Source organism: Grammomys surdaster, unplaced genomic scaffold (genome assembly GCF_004785775.1).
Source record: "Grammomys surdaster isolate TR1022 unplaced genomic scaffold, NIH_TR_1.0 137, whole genome shotgun sequence".
In the NCBI taxonomy this organism is placed as follows: domain Eukaryota; kingdom Metazoa; phylum Chordata; class Mammalia; order Rodentia; family Muridae; genus Grammomys; species Grammomys surdaster.
In genome coordinates, this window is record NW_021604595.1 from 8,832,349 (window position 1) to 8,860,287 (window position 27,939).

At 43.2% G+C, this 27,939-nt stretch overlaps 1 protein-coding gene across 4 annotated transcripts in view; it reads left to right on the plus strand.

Annotated features, from left to right (window-relative positions):
- Positions 1-24,415, plus strand: part of Nedd9 (neural precursor cell expressed, developmentally down-regulated 9) — a 175,988-nt gene extending 151,573 nt beyond the window's left edge. For all 4 annotated transcript variants that reach the window (XM_028763276.1, XM_028763278.1, XM_028763277.1 and 1 more), the window contains 5 exons: positions 15,826-15,927; positions 16,413-16,514; positions 17,333-18,574; positions 19,864-19,953; positions 22,194-24,415. In XM_028763276.1, coding sequence (XP_028619109.1) covers positions 15,826-15,927; positions 16,413-16,514; positions 17,333-18,574; positions 19,864-19,953; positions 22,194-22,703 — 2,046 coding nt within the window. In that variant the 3' untranslated portion in view covers positions 22,704-24,415. The remainder of the gene's footprint in view (positions 1-15,825; positions 15,928-16,412; positions 16,515-17,332; positions 18,575-19,863; positions 19,954-22,193) is intronic.
- The last annotated feature ends 3,524 nt before the right edge of the window (positions 24,416-27,939 follow it).

The following is a 27,939-nucleotide window of genomic DNA, read 5'->3' on the forward strand; positions in this document are numbered from 1 at the left end:
GTCCTCTATAACAAACCCCATGAGTGAGTCTTGGCGCCTTTGAGATTTCAGGTTTCCTGCTTCTGGTCCCCTCCTCCTCTTCTTTCCTTCCCTCATTTGCTTCTCTTCTTCCTTCTCCTTTGTCCTCTCCCTTTCCCTCTCCATTTCTCCTTCCTTTCACCCCCTCACTTCCCCACACTCTCCTCTCCCTCTTGCTCACCCACCTTCCTCCCTTGCTTTCCCACTTCCCTTCCTTATTTCCTCCATTTCCTTCTTTCTCTCTTCCCCTCTCTTCTCTCTCCCTCCTTTCCTTATCTCTCCTTTCGTCTTGGTTAAATTTTCTTTCCTGATGGAGGCAGCGGCAATGGTCACCTCTTACATGATTGTAACCTCCCAGGCAGTCATAACTGCTTTAAGAATTTGGCGACCATCTCCCTTGCTGTAGTAACTCCCAGTGGACGGGAATCCTAATGACTTAAGTCAGACCCCAATTTCAGTGGCCAAGAGACCAGATGTGGGTTTTGTCAGTAGTTATTGTTTCTCATCTTAGAAGTTTTATCAACTTGCTAAATAACTAACTCTTCTAATTCCTGTCTGTAAATAGTGACAAACTAAGGCCTGTACGACTGTTCCTAGTAGTTCTAGCTATGGTTTTTAAATGCTGTCTAAGGAAAATGAGGACTCAGTAGAAACTTGTTCTGAGCTTCAAGAATTTAATGAGACAATCACCTAGAGAGGAAGGGACTTTAGGGCAGCAGTGGATTCCCGGGTCCACCTCTTAGACCTTCCTTCCATGGGTCTAAGAGAGGAGGCCCAGGAACCCACATTTTCTTAAACTCTTTGCATAAGCCAGCAGGAGGTGGCCCAGGACTACTCGTAGAGAGACACTAAAGAGGTAGAATGGTCGGCTTGGATGTGTTCCAGTTTGACTGTGATTGGGACTTTCCGTAGTTCGGAACTCTCCCGTGTTGTTACAGCGTGGACTTCAAACATTTCATCCGCCCCTGTGTTCTAATGAATCACTTTTAAAAAAAAATAAGAGCATAAATTCTGTCTTCTGCCTTGCCTTTCTGTTCTTCTGGAAACTCCAGCCTCCACCTACCCCACCCCCGGCACCCCATCCATATTAACCCAACAGCCAGAATTAGCTGCCTGCAGTATATGGACGGGGAATCACACACACACCCTCTGTGAACCAGGGAGACCAGGAGCCCCGTGGACAGAGCAAGGCTTCAGTTAGTCTGGCTCCTACCCCAGCTTTGTGGCTTCATGTGCTCAGCAAATTACAGGTGTCCTCTCGGACCCTGCCCCTTTGCTTGTGAAGTGGGAATAAGCCTGTTCTCTACAAAGGGCTGTCGGGAAAATGAAGCAGACTCTTAGGCAAAAAGCGCCTGCATTGTGCTTACCATTGTGGGATAGCCCTCTCTCTTGCCTTTCTTGCCTTTCTCCTTTCTCAGAGTTTTGTTTGGGGTTGGGTTTTGTTTGTTTTAGACAAAGTCTTAAGTGACCCCAGCTGGCCTCATACTCCCTAAGTAGCTGATAATGACCTTGAGTTTCTGGTCTTCTCCCATGTTGGGATGACAAATGTCTGAGCTCATGCTTGGTTTTCAAAGTTCATGTGGAATCTATAGACCTTGCTTGTTTCTCAGTATATGCTGAATATGTACATACTTTATTCTCTGCGAATGTGCTGGACCCTTTGGGCATGCAGGTCTCTCCCTGGCTCTTTAAGAATTCTGGAAAAAGTGGCAAAGAATCAAAGTTATCTGGAAACCTCACACAAGGACACCATGCTGTCTTGTTGGTCTTCACTCTGGGTTTTATGTGCAGGGCTGTTTCGTGCATCAGACATTATGGGCAGAGTGCCCAGGGCCTGTCCAAAAGTTTGAAAGCTGAATAAAAACAAAAGAAAGCTTTGAGCCACAGAGTATGAAGCATAAGTGCAGAATAGAAATTAATCAACAACGTCGACAAATGCAGAAGAAAGAGCCTCACGCAGGGCTCATCATTTATATGTGGGATTCAAGATCATTCCATTCCATTTGGAAAACAGTTTGTGAGTTAGAGCTCTCTCACTCTGCAAAGACTTGTAAATATGGGTTGAGATCGCCAAGAACTCACAGACAATGCTAAATTAAGTGCATTACTCATAGTCAAATAATTTGAAAAGCTGAATACTTTTTTTTAGAGTTTTCAGTCTTTAAAAAGCGAAAATTCTACTTAAAATATGAGAGTTGGATTTGAGTTGGAGAAGCCAAAAGCCCGAAAGTCAAGGGCCTTCAAAGGTCTGAAGACAGCTTACTTCTGTGCTTTGATGATCTCAGTCTGCCAAGGGACACACCCGGCTCACACTCAAGCTGCACGGGGAACAACTTGGATTACTCTTTTCTTTTTAAAAACTTACTTATTTATTCACTTTACAACCCAATATCAGTCCTTCTTCTCCTCCAAGTTAATTACTCTTTTTTAAAAACAACGATTTACTTAATTTGGTTTTTAAATAGCATTTATATATTTACGTTCTGTGGGTGTGTGATAGCAGTGCACCATGGATGTCCAAAACAGCTCTAGGGAGTCGGTTCTCTCCTGCCGTGTGGGTCCCGGGGATTGTACTCAGGTCATTAGGCTTGACAGCAAGCACCTCTACCCACAGAGCCATCTCAGCAGCCCATGATGGTTGTTCTTTACTGCTCTGACCCTAACCAACAGGATTTTATGTGCCCTGCCTCCTTCTGAAGATTAATTTGGAGCTACCTTCTGACTCTAGGAAGCCAGGAGACACAGTATCCATCTTCTGCTGTAGATTAATCATGCAGCTTAGTACCCCGCACACAGGTCAGCGTGGTGAATGAATGAATGAAGTGGGAGCGAGAAACAAACGGTTAACGCTCAGTTCACCTCAGAGCCAACTACCAAAGGTGATTCTGAGCCTCTCACTCACCCAGTCTCCTACTGCCCACACCTTCCCCAACAGCTGCTCATGACCACATAGTGCAGTGAGACAGACAGCAGAACAGAGTTTCCTGGTACAAGGGCCCTGGATGGACACTACTTATTAACTGTCCTTAAATAATAACTGTGATACCAAAGCAAATAATGATTGATGTGAATTTAGGCTTCCGGGATGGGGATATAGCTCCGTAAAAAAGAGCACTCGTCTAGCATGCAAGAGACCCTAGGTTTCATTTAAGCCAGGCATGGTGGTGTTGTGCTTGTAATACCAGCACTCAGGAAGCAGAGGTATGTATCAGGAGTTCAAGGCAGTCCTTGGCCTGGAGTCCATGAGACCCTGTCTCAAAAAAAAAAAAAAAAGTAAATAAAATAAAATAGGAAAATGTTGTGTTGAGCTTGTCTGAGGTCTGACTTTTTTGCCTAGAATAGACAGCGAAACTGGTACACTCTTTCATAGTCTTCTAGAGGGAAACCATAAACTTTATACAGAAGTTCTCAGAGCAGCCTCTGTGGGTTCTATGATGCCTACAATCCCATCCCTCCTATACTGTGTTTTCAAACCATGCATCCCTTAAAACTCGTCTCCAGTCTGAAGCTTCCTCTTGGAAACCCAGTATTCTCTTTCTGTTTTCTGGTCCCATAACATGTACATACCTCACTGATATCACGGAGCTCATGGGTCCATTGGAAATGGGATGGGCTCCCATCATGACCTTGGCTGGAACAAGCACTGTTTGGTGGTGGCTACTTAGAAAACTCAAGTATTGTTGAGATTTGCCAAGCCCCATGGCATCATCTCTAAGATGGGCAATTCCAAAATAGGGCACAGAAAAATTCTGGCAGGAAGTGACTCAAAGGCTTTAGGCAGGTCTCCCAGGCTGGGTCCTGAAAGGTAATAGAAGATCCTGAAACTTACGGTGTCTGTGCCTTCTTAGACACTGAATCATCACAGCACACATGTACATGCACATACACACAGACACCCATGGCTGCCGCCACAGGAACCAGAGACTTCCCTTGTTGGCATGTGAATCATTTTGAAATCAGTTGACCATAGCAACCTCAGATACAAGCCAACTAACTGCTATATATATTAAGCAATATTGTCTGCTAACAAGTAAAAAATAGACTTAGAGGAAATTAAAGTTTCCGGAGATGACAAACTCTGACTTTTCACCTCCCTTCTGTTTGTTCCCTGTTGTCTGTGTGTCTGCCTTTGTGTCTGTGTGTCTGTGTGTCTTTCTCTGCCTCCCTGTTCTCTAAACTCTCCCTCTCTCTTTCTCTCATACACACAGCTTAAAAAGTTAATTCTAGGGCAGAGGATACCCACACCTCGGTTTTTTCTTATGTAAACTCAGTAAAGTACAATTATGTCCCAGAATTGTACATTTCTATATGAAAATAAACCTAATAAATATACTAATAAATATACCTAAGTGTCTAGTCTGTGAAACTGTCTAAAGAACTGAAATGTCACCTAAAATGTCCCCCCTGAAAAATCAAGGTGCATTTTACATCTTACACAGCCTTGGAGGTCCCCAAGCAGGGAAGGGAGGAACCCGTTGAGCTCACCCTGACCTGAAAGGCACTGTTCCCAGACAGTCACCCATGCCAAGGGAATGAGCAAACCCTAACACCTCCTTAACTGAACAAAGGTCCTTTTTGTTTGCTCAATGCCAAAGTCTTCAGATTCAGCAACACTCTGTCATAAAGCTCGCAGATAATACATATTTCTGAGGGGGCGTTTGTAACTTCTCGATCACCCACACCAAGGCAACAGAGGTCAGCCTTCCCTTCCCACTGATTGCGTGGTAAGTGACTGCATAGCAGAGTGAGTGAGGGGCAGCCTGCCCCAGGATGTCTCACTGGATGGATAATGCTTTCTCGGGGGGGGGGGCAGGAAAACTGCTTATTTTATTTAATGACAAAGCTTGTTGGATGATCTTGTTTCAATACATCTTGAAGACTCAAGAGAAAGGAAGAAGACCAACTCACCAGAGTGCATTCTACAAAATGCCTGGCTAGAAAATGTCAGAGGTCAAAACTTCTCTGTTCTAAGTAGCAATACCTTAACCATTGTGTCAGGGTAACAGCCAGAAGGAATGCCTGACTTTTGACATTGCAAAATGTCAGTGCCATCTATAAGTGTCTTGGGCAACACTTGTGGCTATCCTGGGATACATGCAGCTCACAGATTGCAGTTTGCACGTAGCTGGTACTAGAGGTGTACCCACCTGTGTGAGAGGTCCAGGTGGTTCAACACATAGGACAGTGGAGTCCTCAGCAGTCTCTGTTAACTTCTGGAGAGATCTGGGGGCCCGCTCTTCAAAAGAACCTCTGAGTCTGAAACATAGTGGTGGTGCCGCTCCTTCTTGTTTTGCAGTGGGGCTTTAAATCTGAAGAATAGGAACAATCATAAAATGCCTCTGAGCCTCTGCTACATTTTGAGGGCATTGTATTGTCTGTGTCACCTGACCCTCTCTGCAGCTTGCAACATGCATACAATAGCTTTCCTTCCCCCTCACAAAGGAAAGGGCTGAGGTCTGAGATTAATCTTCCAGAGTTAACTCACTGTCTCTCACAAGAGGCAGGCCTGCTGTTGAGCTCATGTCTGTCTGACTCCGTAGCTAATGGCTTCTACATCCCAGCTCATAGGTGGTATTGCCAGGCCTAAAATAAGAGGGCACATTGGCTTCGTTAGCAATCCCAACTCACCATAACCCGGGGCGCTAAGGAGCTTTGTGTTAGCCAGGAAGAATTCATGTTGCTGCAGAAGACTCACATCCACATAGTGCCCAAAAGGCTGAAAGAGCATAGCCACGGATGTTCTGGCCCCCTAGATAGACTTCCAAAGCATTCATCTGGGAGGCGTCAGATCTACAGTATCACAGACAATATGGCCATGAGGACTTCTCAAGTGACATTGCTGCTCCAAAAGTTCATGTAATCTGCAAACTGGATGAGCAGTAGAAAAGGAACCGTCAAAGCATAAGATACTCAATTTTCAAGCTGTGTCTATTGTATATGGAGGTCACTTTCTTTGAGAGTCTTTCCTTCTGAATTTCTAGAAAATGCATGGTGTTTGTCACTAATATAGGCACTGGGCCACTGAGAGAAGGATCGTAGGTGCCAACTGGAGTCCCCACTGGCTCCTCTGCTGACTTATCTTTCTGCACTCCAGCTCCCTCCACTGTGAAATGGCCACTGAAACTGGATTCTTTCTAATGGTCTTTGCCAAAATTTTATGTTCCAGATATCCTTATCAGATTTCCCAGAATCGCTTGAAAGATTTCATCGAATGACCTACCTTCAAACATCATCTTAAAAACTTCAGCTTGATCCCTAAGCACGGGCAGCTTGTCCCCTACCCTTCTTTAGAGCCCCGTCTTGCTTTTCCATCTACAGCCACTGTGTACATTAGAATAACTTCTTCTAGAACCTGGCAAGAGCAGATGAAGGCATAGACATTGTTCCCAAGAAAACTCCCAGGAAGTTCCTCATTTGGAGAATTCCCCTCTGTGCTTTATTATGAAGACAGGAAAGCCCTTCCACCTTGCTGTTTTCTACCATGTTTCCCTGTGAAAGCCTCATGGTCTGGGCAGAGAGGTGGCAGCCCAGCATGACAGCCACCTTCAGAACTGGCACCAAAGTTTGCCATACGTGCCATTTGTCCCCTCAGCCATTATATCCATCCTCCCACTGAGCTGAGAGAGGAGAAGCAATACTCACAGACATTCAGATCCCAGACTATTTTTCTGTTACTTCCCATCCACAGTTCATCAGGGCAGTCTTGGGTGTTTTTCCAGACCTAGATTAGATATAATGCATATGGTCCCATTGAATTTATTGAGATATCAGAAGAGCCTAAAGGCCATTCCTTTATGGTTTCATTCAAAGGAACATTTCAGTCGACTGAAAGGGATATAAAAATTGACTCTCAATACCTAATTGTCACAGAGTATATTCAGCTTTGTCTCATGAAAGACCTTGGTCACTTGGGGAACCCAGATGTCATTTCCCACCATGGTCTGATGTTTCGTGCTTCTTGCTGCTCTTTGGTGCTTGGTCAGTCCATAGCTAAATATTGCTTTAGTGCTTGCTCTACAAAGAGCTTCCTGAAAGCAGCGGGAGACATGTTAGGGGCTTAACAATTGGGGTACTGTTTCCATTGAGTGGTTTGCCACACAGAGCTCTGTCAAATGAATGTGACCCAAGGGAGCGGCTCTACTTCTGAGCCTTCCCTTTGCCTTTTCCTCACGTGGAGGGAGAGACGAGCTATCATCTGGGCGGCCTGCAAAAAGTTTAGCTCCAGCATAAAAAACAACTATCAAATGCCCTTGAAGGAAAGTAAGTCGTGTCCCCTAAAATAGAGTGAAAAAAATGTCTCCATTGAACTCGAAGGAAGTATCAGGATGGGTCAAGCCTGGAGATGGCTTGGGAGGGAGTGTTTTTCAAGCCAGACTCAGTTTTCATTATATTGTTGCTATGCAAGTAAACAAATGAGCTCACTGCTGCACCCAAGCTGGGCAGAGAGAATTTATAGAGAGTTAATAAACCCAGGGGAGACAATGTGGGCTTTTCCTCTCCTCGTAGAGGTGCAAGATGTGATCTTGGATTTTAAACAGACAGTTGCTGGAAACTGAGCCCTGGGTCCTAGTGGGCAGGCAATGATGGTGGTAATGTTTCTTTTCCTAGGGTTTTCTTTAAAAAAAAAAAAAGGAAGAGGGTAAATGGCTCATTTAAGACAAAGGGTTATTATAAAACCCAATAAAGGCAGTGGTGTCTCTGTTAGAGCTGGTTTTTTAAATTTTATTTGAATGAAATAGTTTCTATCTAATAAGCAGTTTTAGAAATCAAAACAGTCTTATTAATGTAGGAAACCCAAAGAGAGGTAGTATAAATAAATCAAGGGGGGATTAGAGGGGCAGGGAGCAGTCTAATTATATTTCCCACCAGAGCCAAGACAAAGCCATAGACGCTCGACATGTGACATTCTTGCTCATTAGACCATCTCAGGGTGTGTTAATGGCTGTATGTGGGCCTGCTGCTGTAGTGGCGTGTTCTAACCTCTCATTAGTGCCTGTTGTGCTTTCTGAGCTGCGTATTTCCTGAATTGCCTATTTCTAGTGAAGGCATTAGGGTACCCAAGGAAAGACATGGCCCAAATAGATTTGCTGAGGCCTTGGCCCCAGTGACATCCCAAAAGAAGTTATCTCTAAGGCAACGCTCTGCTTATTATACACATTGCAGAGAACGGGCTCCATGCCCTACTTCTTGGTGAAATCCTCTTGACAAGCATTAGCTTGTGGTCTCCCGCCGATGAGAGTTTAGTCCCATGTCCTGAGCCTAGGACTTCATCACCCTTCTCTTCAGAAAAGGCCTTCATCTCTAAACACTATGAAAGCACTCTTCCCCACGGGGCTTTCCACTGGAGTATCTTGATCCACATTGAGGATAATCATGATATGGGCAACGCAGATAGAATAATAACCTAAGTCAGTCTGCCAGTGGCTGTGAAGAAGCAGAGTCCCCTGTCCTTTGTGGCTTTGCTTTGAAGTCCCCAGTGCCTCCCGGGCCTCTCTTTCAATGCTTCACACGTGTGTAAAGATGACTCTCTTCTCATCTAACTTAAACATACAAGTTGGGGATTTTTTTCTGTCTTATCTTCATGTTTAATCATGAAACACTTTGAAGGCAAGTAGCCTTGAAATCTCTATACTAAGATATGGGCTAACTACATCCTGACCAGTAAGCCAACAAGGACTGGCTTTCCTCCTGTTGTCATTGGTTCTCTAGATGTATTGGACATTGTTATTTAGATAACATTTTTTTTTGGAAAAATATTTTCCTGGGTCCACAACATGCTCTCTCCCTCCAAAGAGGATTTTGTTGCCATCTGCAAGCCCCATAGACACAGGTAAATCTAAATTCATACTTCGTCCCATGCCCAATGGTTTACAACCTGGCTACAGCCTTGCTCATGGTCTCATAACGTCTAAGTGGTAGTAGACTCACAGACAAAAGGTCCAGCTCTACGCATCCTGAGATGGTGCCATCAACTGTTTCCCTCTTCAGAGCCACTGAGCTTTTCCACCTTTAGTACACAGCTGTAATGAAAGAGGATCTCACACGCCCTAGGCACTGATGCACAATGCTTCTTCCTGTACATTATGCTTCCATCAGGGGGATTGCAGACTATGCCATCTTCTTTCTCTTGGCACAGCTGCTGACACATTTGTCAGTGGATGCTGACCCCTCATCCATACTGAATACTTACCTCTCACCTGCTCACCATCACCATGGCTGATATGAGTCTTGCCTTTTAGCCTGGGGTGTGCCACTCGCCGTGAGGTTGTCCAACCTGGAAACTCAGCTTATTCTATGTAGGCAGACATCATTTCCCTTCCTTCAAGCACCATCGTCCTTAAAATCTGCTTTATCCAAGGCACAGTCATAAGCCCTGCTACTAATAAACGGATAAGCAATAGTTCCAACATACTAAGAAAAGACACGAGGTTGAACAGTAAGTCACATGTACTGTCAGACATGAAGGTAAAGTACTTGGAGTGTTACAAGGACAGAAGTGTTTTGTCTCTCTAGGGAAGGCTTCCTGGAAGACAGGCCTTCAGCTTGGCTCTGAAAACACAATAAAACCTCAAAGGTAAGGATAGAGGAAAGAGTTGAACGGACAAAGCAGGTGCAGATGTGTGAGTGTTCAGGGCATTTGAGGAAACCAGTATTTCAGACTTGATAGCGATGGTATTGGTCAGACCTTGGGGGTTTCAAGGTCTCAGTGAAAGGGAGAAAATACATACACACAAAAAATAACGTACAGGTGAAAGCAAACCAGGCAGCCTAGGGGCCTGAGGTGTGGTTTATTTGGCCAACACACTGCTTTAAGTTTTTGAGCCAATTTTGAACACCAGATTTATACTTCTGGCATCTGAAAACATGTAAGATCTGACAACCCATTCCCAGTAGTTGACTGAATGCAGATATGGCCACATCCTTTTCAATAGGATGTGTGCCTGCTCCCAAGTACAGAAGTATGGCTGTTTCTCCTCTGCACTCATCTGCTGGGCTTTCAGGCAACTGAATACAGGGTCTTTGCTCTGCCACAGAACAAACCCAATCAAGCTGGTTGCAGAAACATCAACAAAGAGCCCCAAGAGTCTCTCCTCCAGTCCACAATCTCTAGCCTTCTGCTATTCAAGTGGTCTTTTCTTTTAATGCCAGTGTGCCTGGCTCTTCAAATTATGAATCATGAAAGTAGATTACCTCTCTGGAGATTCACTTCAGGAACTCCAAGGACTGTACAGAAAACTGCATAATGCATGTATAACCTACATACATCTACACATAGACATTGAATCATCTTTAGGTAACTTACAAAACCTGATGCAATTAAATGCAGCGCACGTACTTGTTAGACCATATTATTTAAGAAAGAATGACAAAGAAATGGAAATCGGCATATGTGTGGTACGTGAGAATTATTTTCATGCAACACACCCCTGCCCCTGAGTTTGATTGAATCTGTGGGTTCAGAACCTGCAGCTACAAAATACAGGCTGTGTCAGAAACATCTTCAAAAAGCAGTCCCTGCTGTCGGGATCTAAGGCTCAATGCGACCAGAAATCAGACACCACTGAAGAGCAAGGCAGAGCAGCTGAGGTTGCTCCCTTGTTCTTGTGTAAACACATTAATTAGAGGGCTAGTATACCCTAGGTCTTTGGTCTTTCATTCTTCCTGGCAGGGCCCAGCCCTAGAGATTGGTTCAATGCTCTCTTCATTTGTAGGTGCGTATTATGTGCATGTATGAGACTGCAAAACTGAATCTCATTAGTACATACAATGAATAGCTACTGAGATGACTTAGTATGTAAAGTCCTGCCGTGTGAGCATGAGGACTTAAATTGAGAACTCTGGCACCCATGTAAAAGCCAACTAAGGGTATGTATGTATGTAAGTATGTATGTATGTATGTTTGTATGTATGTATGTAAGTATGTATGTACGTATGTTTGTATTATATAGCTATAATCCCAGCACTGGTAAGGGGGAAACAGGTAGATCTCAGGCTCCTTGGCCAGCCAGCATACCTGGATTGATGGGCTCTGGGTTCAGTTGGAAACCCTATCTCAAAGAATAAGATTAGGATTGCAAAGATGACTCAGCAGTTAAGATCACTCGCTGCCCTGGCCAAGGAGCTGGGTTCAGCTCCCAGAATCTACATGGTGGCTCACAACTGTCCACCACTCTAATTCTTGGGGATTGAGCACTCTCTTCTAGCCTCTGAGGCTAATGAATGCCTATGGTATACATGCATAAAAGATATTAAGTGTTCTTAAATCTTTTATAGGGAATTTTAATGTGAAACATTATTCAACAGCAGAGTTTTGACCCTTGTAGCTAAGAGTTTAACATCTTCTTCAGTCTCTTAAACAAAGCTGTCACATACTTAAGGGGGAAAGGGTTTAATTTACTGGAAGGAAGAGGTTTCTTTTTAGGTTTTGTTTTGTTTTTGTTTTTGAGGCAGTCTTGCTATGTACTAGCTATGAAGCTAGGTTAGCGTCAAACTCACAATCCTCCTGCCTCAGCCTCTTGAGTGCTGGGGTTACAGGTGTATAGTACCACACCCAGTAATAGTAGTAGCTGAACATATAATGCAAGCATATTATGGGCATTTATTCTTAAATTTAAAAAAAAAAAGTTGAAAGAGGTTGAGAAGTCACCTGACATCAGTCTTTGGCCCTTACACACATTCACATAGTGCCAAGCACACACATACACACCACACACACATACGTACACACATACACACATGCCACACACACACATATGTTCACACACTCATACACGCACACACTCGTATGCACACACACACATACTCATGCATGTCTGTACATACATACCTCCACATGCACCCCCACACATATGCACTCATACACATACTCTCTCACATACACGTAACACACACATACAACAATTAATCAGAGTTAATTTTTTAAAAAATGTAAGGGAGGAAAAAAAAACCTAAATGGTTTTAGTCTGTTCTCTGCTTTATAGCTCTTCTGGGGGCTTTCTGGTTAGTTGACAACAGGATTCATCATCAGGACAGCGACAGAGCCACATGTGACCATGCGGACCCTTCAAACGGTGATCATAATCAGGGAAGCAGCTGTAGTTCTGGACCTCCAGGGTCCCAGCCCACCTCATGGCTTAGCTCCCTGGGAAGCAGTAACGAATTAAGAGGTCATCTAGTAATTCCTAGGGATAAGCTTTTGCAACTATAAATAAATATGTAGAATAAAAGGAACACGGAAAAGAAAAACAGAGAGAAAAGGGACATTTACAACCGGACTTGATTTTATTGAGAAATTAGCATGAAAATGCCCTTGTGCAGTGATTCCATTCAAACCCAGGAGAATTCTTCCAAACTCACTGTCAGTCATAGTCAGTTTTTGGTGTGCCTCCTGGGCTGAAGGTCACTGGTTCTAGGAGGTGAAGTGTGGCGATGGAGTGCTTTTTGTGTGTTCCTGTCAAGCAGGAAGAAAGAGCCTGAAGGTCAGGCTGACCAAGCACTTTCCTTTGAGGAGAGAATCCACAGTTGGCCTGGAGAAGGTCCTAGGAAGGGTAGGGGCAAAGCTAGCTCTGAAGAAAGCTCCATCAATCCTTCCTAAGTTGCCACATGTATCACTAAATGCCCTGGACATGCCCCACCATGGGCAAAGCTCTGGCCCTACTTCAATGGCGTTGTTGGGTCCGTGTGAGCTGCAGTGTACCATCGGGAATGCTGGGATGGGAAGGCTGTGTTTTATTGGCTTTTCCCTCCCGTGGTTTTCACCATCTGCGTTTTTAACTGCATAAACAAGGAAAAATGACTGGTTTGGAATGCAGAGTTTTATACACCAGATGACCACAGGCATCCTCTAAATGAGAAAGAGAGAGCAAGTCGGGGTTCTGTGACATTTGTTAGGAAGTGGAATGGTAAATACCAAGAAGCCTGTGTGTGCCCTGCCAGGAAAGGGCCACGAAAGCAAGGGACAGATTGGTCCCTGTCCCTCTCTTAAGGGTCATGTCCTGCCTGGTTTCCCCAATACCACACTCAGACACCAGCCCTGCCTCCCTCTTCCTCCCTGCTCGCCAAGATGAAGAGGGATGCAGGACTTCAGCTTAATCAGGATTAGTTCACTAGCATCCCTAACTTGGCAGCTTTGCACACCACCCATTCTTAGGAGCTTCCACATTCAACAAAAGCTGAGTTGTGAGTAGGTTCTATTACAAAGCTAAATAGAGAGCTACAAATGGAGAGTCTACGAGATCTTCATATCTCTTCTGCACGATGGTAAGTGCAAAAACAAACAAACAAACAAACAAAACAAAAAAACAAAACAAAAAAACAAAAAAAAACCATAAATGGCATTAAAGGATTTTAGCAAACAGGCCCCTGCTTTATGAAGGAGTATTTACTGTGCACAACACAATGGCTCCCTCATAAAATGGTTCCGTCCCTCTCTGCCAACAAACTTAAAGCGCTGAGTTCCTTTTCTAAACCCGAGACAATGGAGAGACTGGGTGGAAATGTTTGCTGCATACTAATCTCCTTTACCTTCAATGTAAGAAATAATCAGTTGTAAGCATCAGGCATTTTAAACAAAATTGGACAGGGAGGTTTTAGAGCCCCTGGGGTATGGACACTGTCGCACTTGGCTACGTTCCATTCTGTTCAGCTTGAGATGGACGGGGGCATTTTTCACATAGTTTTATAGGCAGCCTGATGCCTGAGCTTTCATGTTAAAGGGTGAAAGATGAAGGCCTCCTGGGAACAGATAGCTCCTCCTAATTTTTGATGTTTCTTCTCAAATACATGGTGGGCAGTTTTTGACTGTTAATGGTTTGGGAGTGGGGTGCTCTGGTATAAAAAAAAAAAAAAAAGTAAGACTGGGCAATTTTAAAGCCCTGGGAAGAACGAATGAATTGAGATGAAATTATGTCTCTACCCTGCTTAAAACTACCAATCAGTACCTAGCCATGCATAAGAGTCTACAGTGGGTAAAGTGCTTACTGTACAAACGCAAGGCCCTGAGTTCAGATCCCAACACACATGGGAAAGCATATGCCAATAATTGCAGTGCTGGTATGGGCAGAAGAGACAGGCAAATCTCAGGGTTTCCCAGGTCAGCCAGTCTGACCAAGTGGTGAACTCTAGGTCAGTGTGGAGACCCTGTCTCAATAAAATAGAGTAGAGAGAAATAGAAAACGATACATGAAGTTAGTTAACTGCTGCTATCCACGTGTGCCTATACCAGAGAGTGCATCCACATAGACACTAGCAGGAAGGAGAGAAGAAGGGAAGAGGAGAGAGGGAAGAAAGGAGGGAGGAAGGGAGGGAGGGAGGGAGGGAGGGAGGGAGGGAGGGAAGGAGGGAAGGAGGGAGGGAGGAAGGGAAGGAGAGTGAACAGGCCAGCCCACTAGGTAAAATTCTGTTGGCTAACTTTGACTCTAGATGCCAGAGTTCATGGTGAGTTCATTTGACTTCTAACAATGACTGGATGGAGGTGCAGTGGGGATATCTGCTTTCCCTGGTGGAAATGGGAAAATGATTAGAAACTAGAGGTCAGGCTACTTCCCAGCTGAGCGTCTGAGGGTTTCCTCACCAGCATGGTTCATCCTCTGCAGCATGGCTTCCACATCAGAGGAGATAACCAGCTGCAATCAAAAATTATTTAGAAAGTAATTGTATCTGCAATGAAGATATGTGACCTTGTGACATTGTTCCCTAAATAATACTGCATACCATCTATTGACTTGGTGTTCATATGGTGTTTATATAGCATTGTAGACCATAAAATCATCGGGAAAGGTTTTGAAGTGTGTCTGAGGATACATGGAGGTTACATGCAAAACACAGCACCCCATGGCCTTTAGCATCCAAGGATGTTGGAACCGGGTCTCCTGTAGACACTGGGAGGAACTGTGTTTCCCTTGTCTCATAAAGTAAAGTGAACATTCCCAGGCAATTATAAGAACAGGACTGTTCATCCATGGCTTTGTAAAAGGATTAGGGTGACCTGTGGGATTTTCAGTTATAATCATAATAATAATTTCAGATAAAGAGGCATACTGGGGCAGGCATGAGAGGAATTTTAAGTGGCCAAACTATTTGTTTATGTTCTTTACAAAAGCCTTGGAGTCTCGTAAAAAAAAACTGTAGTGTTGTACTTTCGCCACTCCAAAAAGATCAGCTAAGACTTTCATAATTTTTTTCATTTTATATGTATGTGCATGATGTTTTGAGATATATGTATACATGTACATGTATACATATATCTCAAAACAATACATACATATTGAGATATATGTATACATATACATATACATATACATATACATATACATATACATATACATATACATATACATATACATATACGCACCACACAAGTTCTTGGTGCTGTTGGGGGTCAGAAGAGGGTACCAGTGCCCCTGGGACCGGAGGTGCAGATGGTTGTAAGCTGCCGTGTGGGTACTGGGAACCAATCCCAGGTTCTCAGTAAGAGTAGCAAGTGACCTTAACTGCTGATCTCTCTCTCCAGCCTGACTTTCATAACTTAAACACATCTCCTTGAATATAGGGAATTAAGACTCTATTGATGAACTTTGATCAGATTTTTGGAAAATTCTTAAGAAAGGAAATAAAGACCATATTCTGACCTTGTATCTTCCTTTCTTCTCCTCCCTTCATAATTTTTTTCCTTTCCTTCCTTCCTTTTCTCTCCTTTCTCTCCTCTCTATGGGGGATTGATTAGGGGTGTGTTCCTCAACACAGACTAACAGGTATGCTAAGGACTCAGGGCTGTTGTTTGACGTCTTTGTGTATTCTCACCCGCAGGTGATCACCCCAGTGAGGACAGGCCATGGCTATGTATATGAATACCCATCCAGATACCAAAAGGATGTCTACGATGTCCCTCCTTCCCACACCACTCAAGGGGTAGGCAATGGGAACATTACCAGGGGAGCTGGTTTTGGGGGCAGCATATCTTCAGGAACATACAAGAGAAGAGGGATACCAGCCACCACCTTACCTTGTGGAAGTTGCCTGTCCAGAGGCCATTTTAGTTGGTGTTACTTAAATTTTATTTCTTAGGTTTGCCTTATCAGAAAGTCTAGTCTTTTATCTGAGAAATTTCTCATCTGCTTTATCAGTTTGTCATTTTTTTTCTGGAAGTGTATAATTTAAATGATCTAAATTATAGAGCAGATAGGTCAGGTAAGATTGTTTTCACATTTAACCTAAATCAAAGAATGCAAGATTCATGAAGAAAACATCCATAAGCCCCTGATGGCATGGAATGCTACTAACGACCAAGTCTGTGTATGACCTGATGAATAAATACTTAAGGAAACAATAGCAGGGGACTTCCATGGAGCAGCAGATTCCATTGCATTCTGGGTAACTCACGTGTTTCTCTTCAGGTATATGACATCCCTCCTTCATCGGTAAAAGGTCCTGTGTTTTCAGTTCCAGTGGGAGAGATAAAACCTCAAGGGGTATATGACATTCCCCCCACCCAAGGGGTAAGTGAACTGCTAAAGCACAGTATGTGGATGGGGGGGGACGTGTCATAGTTCACTGGGATAAAACAAGAATGGCAATTCTAAAAGGGAAAAGGAGAGAAAGAGGGAGGGGAGCAAGGGAGAGAAGCAAGCCATTATAATTACAAATTGAGAGAGTCCTCAAAAATATGAAGACGTCAATAATGAGAGTCCATTGGAAAGGGAGACAGTACGTTCAGCTTGGCAATAGTTTCTAGCACATCACATATTTCTAGCAGGGTCTACAGCTTCTTTAGTGTCTACATAAGAGGTAGCTCATTTGATTTTCTGTCCTCTTCTGGGCATGCTTGCACTTCAAGTGCAGTCAGCTTTGCTGAACAGATAGAGAATTGTGCTTTCAAATACAAAGAAGACCCAGGCAGCTTCACACACACCAGGCAGCCTGATGACCGAGAAGGGAACACAGGTCTCTCGGCACAGTGTATCAGTGTCTCCTGTCTCTCAGCATGGACCAGCCTGAGTAGGATAGTCAGCGAATGGTTGGAAACATGATACTGCAACCCAGTGGTGAGCAATTTAGCTAGGAGAGAGGGCTCTACACCAAAGCTAGCACTGAGAATGGTAAAGGATGCTCAGGTGTAAAGATGAGGGCACACATCCTCTAAGGAGCACGCTGCATGCTGGGAAACATCTGAGGTTAGTAAATGGTGGGAGGAGAGGAAGACGATCTAGTGAACAGGGCAGTGAACTCTGGACCACACCTTCATGGACTATTCATTTTCTGCCTCCATTCAAGTCTCAACTGAACAAATAAAGTAGCTATTTATTTACTTTTTAAGGTCTATGCCATTCCACCATCGGCTTGCCGAGATGAGGCAGGGCTCAGGGAAAAGGAATATGATTTTCCTCCTCCAATGAAACAAGATGGAAAGCCAGACACTAGACCTGAGGGAGTTTATGACATCCCTCCAACCAGCACCAAGACAGCAGGGAAAGACCTTCACATCAAATTCCCTTGTGATGCTCCAGGAGGTGCAGAACCAATGGCACGAAGACACCAGAGCTTTTCCCTGCACCATGCACCCTCTCAGCTGGGACAATCTGGGGACAGTCAGAGTGATGCATATGATGTCCCCCGGGGAGTTCAGTTTCTGGAGGTACCAACAGAAACCAGTGAAAAGGCAAATCTGGAGGAAAGAGACGGTGTTTATGACGTCCCTCTTCACAACCCAGCAGATGCCAAAGGCTCTAGGGACGTGGTAGATGGGATCAACAGACTGTCTTTCTCCAGCACTGGCAGTACCAGGAGTAACATGTCCACATCTTCCACCTCCTCAAAGGAGTCCTCATTGTCAGCCTCCCCATCTCAAGACAAAAGGCTCCTACTGGACCCAGACACGGCCATTGAGAAGCTCTATCGGCTCCAGCAGACCCTGGAGATGGGTGTGTGCAGTCTCATGTCACTAGTCACCACAGACTGGAGGTGTTACGGGTACATGGAAAGGCACATCAATGAGATCCACACTGCAGTGGACAAAGTGGAACTGTTCTTACGAGAATACCTCCATTTTGCCAAGGGAGCTTTAGCCAATGCCTCCTGCCTCCAAGAACTGGTCCTCCACAACAAAATGAAGCGGGAACTCCAAAGAGTAGAAGATTCCCACCAGATTCTAAGCCAAACCAGCCATGATTTGAATGGATGCAGCTGGTCCTTGAATATTTTAGCTATTAATAAGCCCCAAAATAAGTGTGATGATCTAGACAGGTTTGTGATGGTAGCCAAGACAGTGCCAGATGATGCCAAGCAACTGACCACTACCATCAGCACCTACGCAGAGACCCTCTTTAGAGCAGATCCTGGCAATTCCCCGCTAAAGAGTGGGCCCGACAGCATCATGAACTCAAGCGAGTACACACATACAGGCTCCCAGATGCAGCCACTGCGCCCTGGTGACTACAAAGCCCAGGTCCACAATAAGCCATTGCCTCCTACTCTAAGCAAGGACCAGCCACCAGACTGTAGTAGCAGTGACGGTTCAGAAAGGAGTTGGATGGACGATTATGATTATGTCCACCTACAGGTAAGGAAACCAGACCTATATACCTCCCAAACTCAGGGCTGACGTCCATAAGGCTGTGAGGCTGGACAAACAGCAAAACATGTTAATCCAACTGTTGTGAGAACTGAGGGTGATGTTGTACAAAAACTGTACAGCCACTTTAACTTCCATGGACCTTAATTTTACTTTGAGAATGAATTAACTCACATGGTTGTATGAAGTCTCATTGATACACCTCAGGAAAGCTGGAGGAGACTCATCAATGTAGTTGACTGGTGAGTCCATGAGTCATAGAATCAGTTCTTCCTCTCCGTGTGTTTATGGTACACGTCCATGGGACAGCTCATCATATTAGAAATAAGTTTAAATATGTATCACTGTCAATTTAAAAAAAACTTGAAAATATCTGCACATAGAGAGTTTCTAAGGCTCTCTTTCAGCCTACAGTGTGTGCATATGTGTATGTGTGTATGTGTGTCTGTGTACATGTGTGTGTTTAGCTGCTTACAAAGACACATAGCTCCATCAGATCCAGAGGAACCTGTGATCCTTTGCCAGTTGGCCAACAGCTTGATCCACAAATATTAAAATCCACAAACTGCTTCCTATAAGTATAAACTGTGCTAGTTCCCACATTGACCTGGAATCCTAAAGGCTTCCCTGTTTGCTTTGAAGAATTTCAGCACTCTACCAGAATCCATTACTTAGTATTTGGCTTAGTGCTTTATGTTGCTATTCTTTTCCATTGGACTGAGAGCAATGAATTATGCTGAAAACTGTTAAAATATCAACAGCCCCCAGATGCAAGAGAGTAGAAAGGAGCAACTGAACCACGTCTTATGCTGAGGAATGGCTGAAGTTAGAGGAAGGCATTTAACATTCATCTCACTGGTCTTCTGATGCTGTAGACTGGAGAATACTAAGGATGAGTAGAGAGATACAGGACAGTCAAAGAAATTGGAAGTGAAATATGCATGCATTTTTAAACTTTTGTTTGGAAGCACATGGCTCACATACAATTGATTTAAAAAGAACCATGTAAAAAAATAATGCTTCTTAAGGTGTGAAGAGGATTCTGGGAAGCTCTCCAACTAGAACTAGCAGTGAGCCTGGCAGCCCACATAGAAACAGGCTTCACGTTTCAGCCTGTCTCCACAGTAATTTCAGAAGTCCCTAATCTGTGGTTTACAATGTGTAACTGGACATGAGGAAAGTGGCTAATGAGGGTCTGAGTACACTTGTCAGTGAATCTGTTACCATAAGTGACTCACAGCAAGGGGGTAATATGGTCTTTGTGTTGCAAACAACAGGGCAAGGAGGAGTTTGAAAGACAGCAGAAGGAGCTCTTGGAAAAAGAGAACATCATGAAGCAGAGCCAGGCGCAGCTGGAGCATCATCAGGTAGGTTGAACACACCAGGAAGGGCTCCACTGGGTAGGCAATGGGTAACTTCCAAAGATTGGGGTTCTACCATCACACTGGCATGAAGAAGGAAGTCCCAGGCATGTAATAGGACATGAGAACAAAGTGAAGGCGTGTGGCCTGTGACTTCAGCTGAGTATGCCTGGATGCATCCACATGGCAGGGTTTGTTCAGACTGTGCCTGTTCATCTATCACCTATTAAGACTTTTTGGGTTAAAGCTTTTGGTCTCAAGACACAAGACAAGTCAGGCAAGCCCAAGCTAATTGGTTTTCCATTGAGATCAAAGTAAGGGAATTCAGGAGAAGGAGATACAGCAAGACCAAAGGGAGCAAGGGCTGTCTATTCCCCTTGCTTTTCTCTTGGTTCTCTTCTGAGACCTGCTTCATTCTCTACTATCTGACATTTTCTCTAGTCGCTTCACTTGGTTCCCATCTAACTTTCTAAAACTCCTAAGTGGCCACTCAAAGCCCTTCCTATAGGGCTTTGTGGTATTCTCTAATGCTTTGAGATAAGTTCTCACAATGCAGTCCAGACTGGTTTCAAACTTGGTATTCTCCTGCCTCAACCTCTTGCGTGCTGGCCTTGCAAGTGTGTGCATTGCACCTGACTTCAAAACCTTCTCTGTAGATGACACTTCATCTGGGATTCCTTAGATAATGGTCAACTCCCTTCTGTGCTTATCAAATTCCTAAGAGAGTTTGATTCTACTCTCTCCTCAACCACATCCCTCTCCCTCTCTTTTGCATGGTCTATTCTAAGGGTCAAAGGGAAGGAGCCAATGTTTGTGAGACATATCAAAGTTCATTTACCAAGAGTTCTGATCAGGGGGTATCCACTCAAAGGTTTAGTGAGTACAGCAGGTAAGAATAGATATTGTTAAGCAAGGACATGAAAAGAAAGAGAAATGGACTGAAGATTTATGTGCTCTTTAAGATGAAATGAAATAGTGTATCATAACATGAAGTGACAAGATGACTCTAGGAAACCTGAGTTCTTTAGCCAACAGCTTTCTAACCATCAGCTGTGTGGACTTGAGCATCATGTAATGGGCCAGTTCCTTTGCTATAAAACGGAAAAGTATTACCCTCTATGGACACATGATTTGAAATCAAATTATCAAATAATATTAGGACACCACCCTATATCTACTATGCTTACATTGGCAGCGGCCCAACACGACAACAGAGTTTGGGGAAACTAGCAGACACTAAAGTAATTCCTAAGAAGCAAGTAGTTGCCATGGAATAGAAAATCAACTATGCACTTCTTAGCTAGGAAGCAAGATAAGGGTGTCCCTGAACTGAGTCAGCTCTGAATCAGGACAAGAGATTAACTGAGTCTCAAACTCAGGATTCTTAGTAACATAGCTAGAAATTATCATTTTCATTTGAAGTAAGAGTCCAGTTAGGGATGCTAATGATAGCATCAAGAAAGCTGGTACTAAGGCTGTTGAGATGGTTCCGTGTAAGGACGCTCTCGCCCCCTCCCCATGACCCTAGTTTGAGCCTTAGAAACCACACAGCAGAAGGAGAGAATCAGTGCCTATGAAGGGTCCTCTGACCTACACATGCATGCTATAAAATATGGCAAATAATAAATGCTGAGATTTCTTTGTTGTGTCATTTTCCCTAAGTCAGTGTGCATTTCTAAGGCTTCTCAGCAGTAATGGACCATAGTGTACATCTCAACAGTGCAAATAGGAGAGTGAGTCTTGATGAATTTCATCTTTAAGAGAGAGAAAGGGCCTTGCCAAGGAAGTAACAAACTGTTGATTTATTTGAGAGAAAGGTCACTACATCTGGTTTTCCCTTGCAGCCTCTCAACATTTAAAAAACATTTACATAGAGCCTAAAATTCACCAAACACTGTTTCAAACACTTTGCAAATAATAATAATATTCACTTTGTGAATAATAGTATTTTATTGAGCCCTCATAATGACATAGAAGGTGAAGCTGTTGCCTTTCAATCATAATGCAAAAAACAGACAAATGGTGTCATAACAGAAGGTCTATGCTGGTGGATCCCCTAGGGATCCTCTTCCCAGTGTCTACATAGTACAATTTAGGAAGCAAGGCATCCGGGGCAAAGTCTCACAGTTCCTAAGTACCTGCCATCTACTAAGGATGAAGCTGGTATCTTTTGACCCCACACCTACATTTTTTTCCCTTTACAGTGTATGCCTTGCTCTTAATGAAATCTGTTCTCTTCCTTCTAGCTGAGTCAGTTCCAGCTGTTAGAACAAGAAATCACCAAGCCGGTGGAGAATGACATCTCTAAATGGAAGCCCTCTCAGAGCCTCCCAACCACAAACAACAGTGTGGGTGCTCAAGATAGGCAGTTACTTTGCTTCTACTATGACCAGTGTGAAACCCATTTCATCTCCCTCCTCAACGCCATCGATGCCCTCTTCAGCTGTGTCAGCTCAGCCCAGCCCCCACGGATCTTTGTGGCCCACAGCAAGTTTGTCATTCTCAGTGCACACAAACTGGTGTTCATTGGAGACACTCTGACAAGGCAGGTGGCTGCCCAGGACATTCGCAACAAAGTCAGAAACTCCAGCAACCAGCTCTGCGAACAGCTCAAGACGATAGTGATGGCGACCAAGATGGCCGCCCTCCACTACCCCAGCACTACGGCCTTGCAGGAGATGGTGCACCAGGTAACAGACCTGTCCAGAAATGCTCAGCTGTTCAAGCGTTCCTTGCTGGAGATGGCCACCTTCTGAGGAGACAAGGAAGTGGAAAGGACTTGATGACTAATTACTAAGGAAAACTGGAAATACTATCTAGTTTTTGTAAATGCTATCTATTTTTGTAGATATTTTATATGAAAATGAAATGTTTTAATGTTTTGTGAGTTAGTTGATTTTCATCAATTCAGGGAGCTGAAGTGGGAAGTTGTTTTGTTTCCCCTGTGTGGTTCATATATAAACATATAAGTATCTAAGACAGTTGTACAGAAATGTGTCCACATTTGTGTATGCCTGTGTATCCCTATTTGTTTATAGATGTGTGTCTGATTCAGTCCATTAAAAACATGAATTGAGAAGCACCTTAGTAAGCACCTTCTAATGCTGCATTGTTTTGGTTTTGTAGAAAATTATACCACTTAGTTGTAATATTGCTCTACATGTACTAGTAGTGGTCTGAGCCTTGCACACCTACCTTTCTTGTCTGAAACCTCTTTCAAACTTGACTTGTCTTTAACACAGTGGTAAATCTGACCAACCTCTGGTTGAAGGGGGGGGGGGAGAAAAGGGAGAAGGGAGAGGGAGAGAGAGAGAGAGAGAGAGATTCAAAAAATACATTAATCGTGTGCTGGAGAGAGGCAAGACATGTGTGCTGTACTAAGAAGCCATGTCTACAGTGGTTATAGTGTTATTTCAATTCTGAAAGGAACTACAATAAAGAAAGAACACTTGTTTCCCGGGGGCTACATTTGTGAGTGATTCACTCATGAGGTTTTCTAAAGGATATTTTTGGAGTTGAATATAAAAAAAAAATTACAAGAATTCATGGAGATACATCAGAACTCTGTGGAAAAAAAAGAAGGGATGTTTCCAATGGCCAGTAGTTAAAGAAAGACCTCTCTACCCTCATTGTCTAATGGAAATGGCCGGTTCCTTAGACACTGAACTATGGAGCCACCAGGCTCTGTCCTGCTCTCTCATTGCTTGATGGATCCTTTACCCTTCTAAAGACTTATGTAAGCAGACCAACACTCAGAACAGTTGCAGAGATCTGACCTTCACATCCCACTGTGGCCATGGACCTTGTGGATAAGCCACATTGCCATTTGTCAGCTAGTCACAGCATTGATCCTGTGATCTGTCCCTTCACATCTGCTGTGTGGATACAGTCTAGGCACCAGATTCATCATTGGCAGATAAACTGCTTCCATCTTCCTTTATGACCAACTCAAGAAATATGTTTCTTGTAGTCTCTTCTATTTCATTCCAGCCTATTTGGAAATGTGTCTTTATTTGTTATGGGTGTCTTGATTGAGTTAATATTATTTGTTTTAAAGAACCAAATTACAAAGACAAGGAGGGGCTTATGAAGAACTTGTGATCTCAATGTGATTTTTTTTTTAATAAATGGAAGATATCAAAGGAAAGGTGCTTTTCCAAAACAAACTATAATTGTAATTCTCAAAGTTCTACATCACCAGAAGATGAACAGCTGAGCTATTGGACAATAATTCACTGTGTCTGGCTTGTGGAGGAAGAGGGTCCTGTAGCATCAGTACCATTGTAAGAAGTCAGGAAGGGTATGCTTGTAGATCTTACTACACAATGTGTATCTGTTGGGTGATGGCTACCTTGTCCTAACCTGAGTGATAACATTCCACATTGTAAAAACCAAACTATTCAATTTGTATTGCTCATTGCCATCTTGTATATTCAAGCCATTAAATGTTTGGATCTTTCTCTTTATAGCCACTTGGTTTCTTTTCTTTGTATCTCTCTTACTGCAGAATTAAATATTGATCCATCTGAGTATAGAAAGTCAAATTATGATTTTTAAATGTATGCTATAGATCTGATTGCTTTTAAGGGAAAATGTGTGTATGTTACCCCAGTAGCTTTGTATTGAAGAAAATTCTAGAGCATGTGAATAGCATCAAATTAAATATCTGAAATTATTATTTTTTTTCAGTATCAAATGCCCACAGACAGGAGTTAACTCCATAGTCATAGCTGGCCTGGAACTCTTTATGTGGACCAGGCTGGCTTTGAAGTCACAGAGATTGGCCTGTCTCCACTTCCAGGGCGATTGTATTAAAGGTGTGACCCACCACATCTGGCTACAGCACTCACACATTTAATGTGGGCAGGATGATTTCTGTTTCTACTCTGTGGCTATAGCTACTCAAGTAGAGTAGACTCTTTTCATTTGTTATGGACTAGGTATAAAGAAATGATTCAAAGCAAACTATATTAGAAGAAAAAGATTCCTAACCACAAGAATTACTACGGGCCATATTATGAGACATACTCCTTTTAATGTCCCTCCCTTTTATTCAGATAGCCCTCCGAGATGTAGAAAGCACTTTAATATGTTTGTGCACTAATTATTTTTCTTGTAATGGCCACGAAGTTTCTTAGAAGCAGTGGAGGAGAGATTTCTCTTGACTTGCACTTTAGGGGGCAGTCTGTCCATCCTGGAAGGTCTGGATATTGGCTTTGTTCCTGGCAGTGAGAGCTTGCAGCATGGCTTGCTAGCATCTTGTTGGATCAAGAAGCAGATTAGAGGGCTCAGTCAGGCTGCAAGTAGAGCTAGTTTAATACTCATGAGGCCCACATCCACTCTAGGATCTTTGTCTATAGCGTATCCACAACCTAACAAAATAGTGCTGATGGCTGAGAACCCAGTGTTCAAACACGCGCATCTGTGGGTGAGATTTCAATGTCAAACCACAACACCTGTATAATTTTGTCTATATATAAAGGTGGTAAATGATTTTTGACAAAAATAACATATGCCAGTGGGTGAGATAGAATATCTTTTGGGCAGCAGGGTGGGTGAGGATGTGCTAAATCGACAAAATCACTCTACTGAGAAAAATAAATATTTACCTTATATCCTGAACAAAAATTAACTTACAAGGAACAGAGACCTAAAACTCTCAAACTTCTAGGAAAAAAATGTAGGAGAAAAATCTCATGATCTTAAGTAGGTTAGCTTCATAAATAGTTAAAAATAATCCATAAATATCATCAAACTTAAAAATATTTACACTTGTGACTGGAGAAGACTCAGCAGTTAAGAGCACTGACTGCTTTTCCAGAGGACAGGATTTCAGTTCCCAGCACCCACATGGTGGCTTACAAACTGTCTATAACTCCAGTTCTACAGGATTCAACACTGTCTTTTGGCCTCTGTGTGTACTGTGAACTGCACTCTCATGGTGCACAGACATCCATGCAGGAAAAGACACTCATACACATAAGACAGAAGTAAATAAATATTTTTAAAATATTTACTCTTCTAAAGAGACTGTTAAGAAAGCAAAATAAATTCTGGACATGACATGGTCTCGTTCTCAAGAGTTCACTGCAGCTATGGTGGTCTATACAAGACCAAGCCAAGAAGATTAGATGGCATCACACAAGGCAATGCTAATTGGACCCGATGAACCAAACAAACAAAATAGGAGAGGACGTGAAATTCATAGTGAGGCTTGTTAGAAATACCTGTGACAGGGAAATTGGGTATGATCAAAATACATTGTTGTCAAATAATAAATAAAAGATATTCTGCTTCAAAGAAAGATTGATTGATTGGCTGGTTGGTTGGCTGGCTGGCTGGCTGGCTGGCTGGCTGACTGACTGACTGGTTGGTTGGTTGGTTGGTTGGTTGGTTGGTTGGTTGGTTGGTTGACTGGTTTGGTTGGTTGGTTGGTTGGTTGGTTGGTTGGTTGGTTGGCTGGCCGGCTGGTTGGTTGGTTGGTTGGCAGGCATGGTTCAATAGGTGAAAGCTCTTGCCCCATAAGCCATCTGAGTTTGAATCCCAGAACCCACAGTAAAAGGAGAGGACTGAGTCCTGAAAGCTAACCCCTGATCTCCACACAAGAATCTACACTTTCTCACACTCACATATACACTCACACACTCATATCATACGTACCCACAAGGATATTAAGTGAAATTTTAAAAAGAAAACAAAATTCAAGCCTCATTGCAGTCAAAAGGCTTGTGCCACAGACAGCAGCCAGGGGCTGAATGGGGTAAGAGAGCAAGTATTTTAATGAGGCAAAAATTCCAAGAAGAAACTTCACAAGATAAGACATAAGAATGGGTAATAAATAAACTAAATAAAAACCACACCAAATGCAGTGATTGAGGAGACAAACTTGCAAATATTAGTGATAGAAGGAAGAAAACATCACCCTCATAAACCCTGGCAAGAACGTGAACTGGGAAATGGACTGCTAATCAAAACCAAAGCTTTGCTGCCTGTATTAGCTACTAATCCTCTCCTATGTATTTAACCAAGAAAAATTAAATGCATGCATACAAAGTCTTATGTAATAATTCATTGAAGTTCTGTATATAGCAATAAAAGCCAGCAACAACCCAAAGGTCCATCTTTGCGAAGGTACAAAGCTATTCCTATCTACCCATGCAGTGGAGCAGGCCTGGCTTGAGTTGGTTTTATTGACCATGACCCAAGCTAGAACTATCTGAGAAGAGAAAAACACAATTGAGAAAATCCTCCATCAGACTGGCCTGCAGCCAATACTATGGACTATTTTCACACTTAATGATTGATATAGGAAGGCCCAGACCATTGTAGGTAATGCCGCCCCTGGGCAAGTGGTTCTAAAGTGTGTAATAAAGCAGGCTGAGCAAGCTATGATGAGAAAGGCAGAAGCACTTCTCCATGGCTTCTGCTTCAGTTCCTGCCCCCAGGACTACAACTATAAGCTTAAAAGAACCCTTTCCTCATCAAGTTGGTTTTGATCATAGTACTTTCTCTCCCTCTCTCTCTCTCTCTCTCTCTCTCTCTCTCTCTCTCTCACCCACACACACACACACACACACACTCACACACACACACACACACACACACACAAATAGACAAAATAAAAACCCAACATGGACAAATTTCAAAATCACTATGATGAAAATAAAAAGACCAAAAACCCCATAGTAAGTGCTATAGTCCCAGTCCTACAAGGCTTTAGAGACTGAACACCCCAGGCTATGCTGTATTCCATGCCTGTAATACCAACACATAGAAGATGAACACAGAACACAGGAGTTTGAGGCCAGACTCAACTGGAGTCGGATTTGAAAAAGCTGATGTATAATTATAGAATATCAGTAGCTACCTGGGGAGAGAGGGGTGGGAGGTATTGGTTTCTATGGAGCCCGGGAGAGGGCAAATGATGGGAAATGTTCATCCTCTAGATGTTGTGGATGATTTCACACATGTGCAGGCTCATCAAATAATACA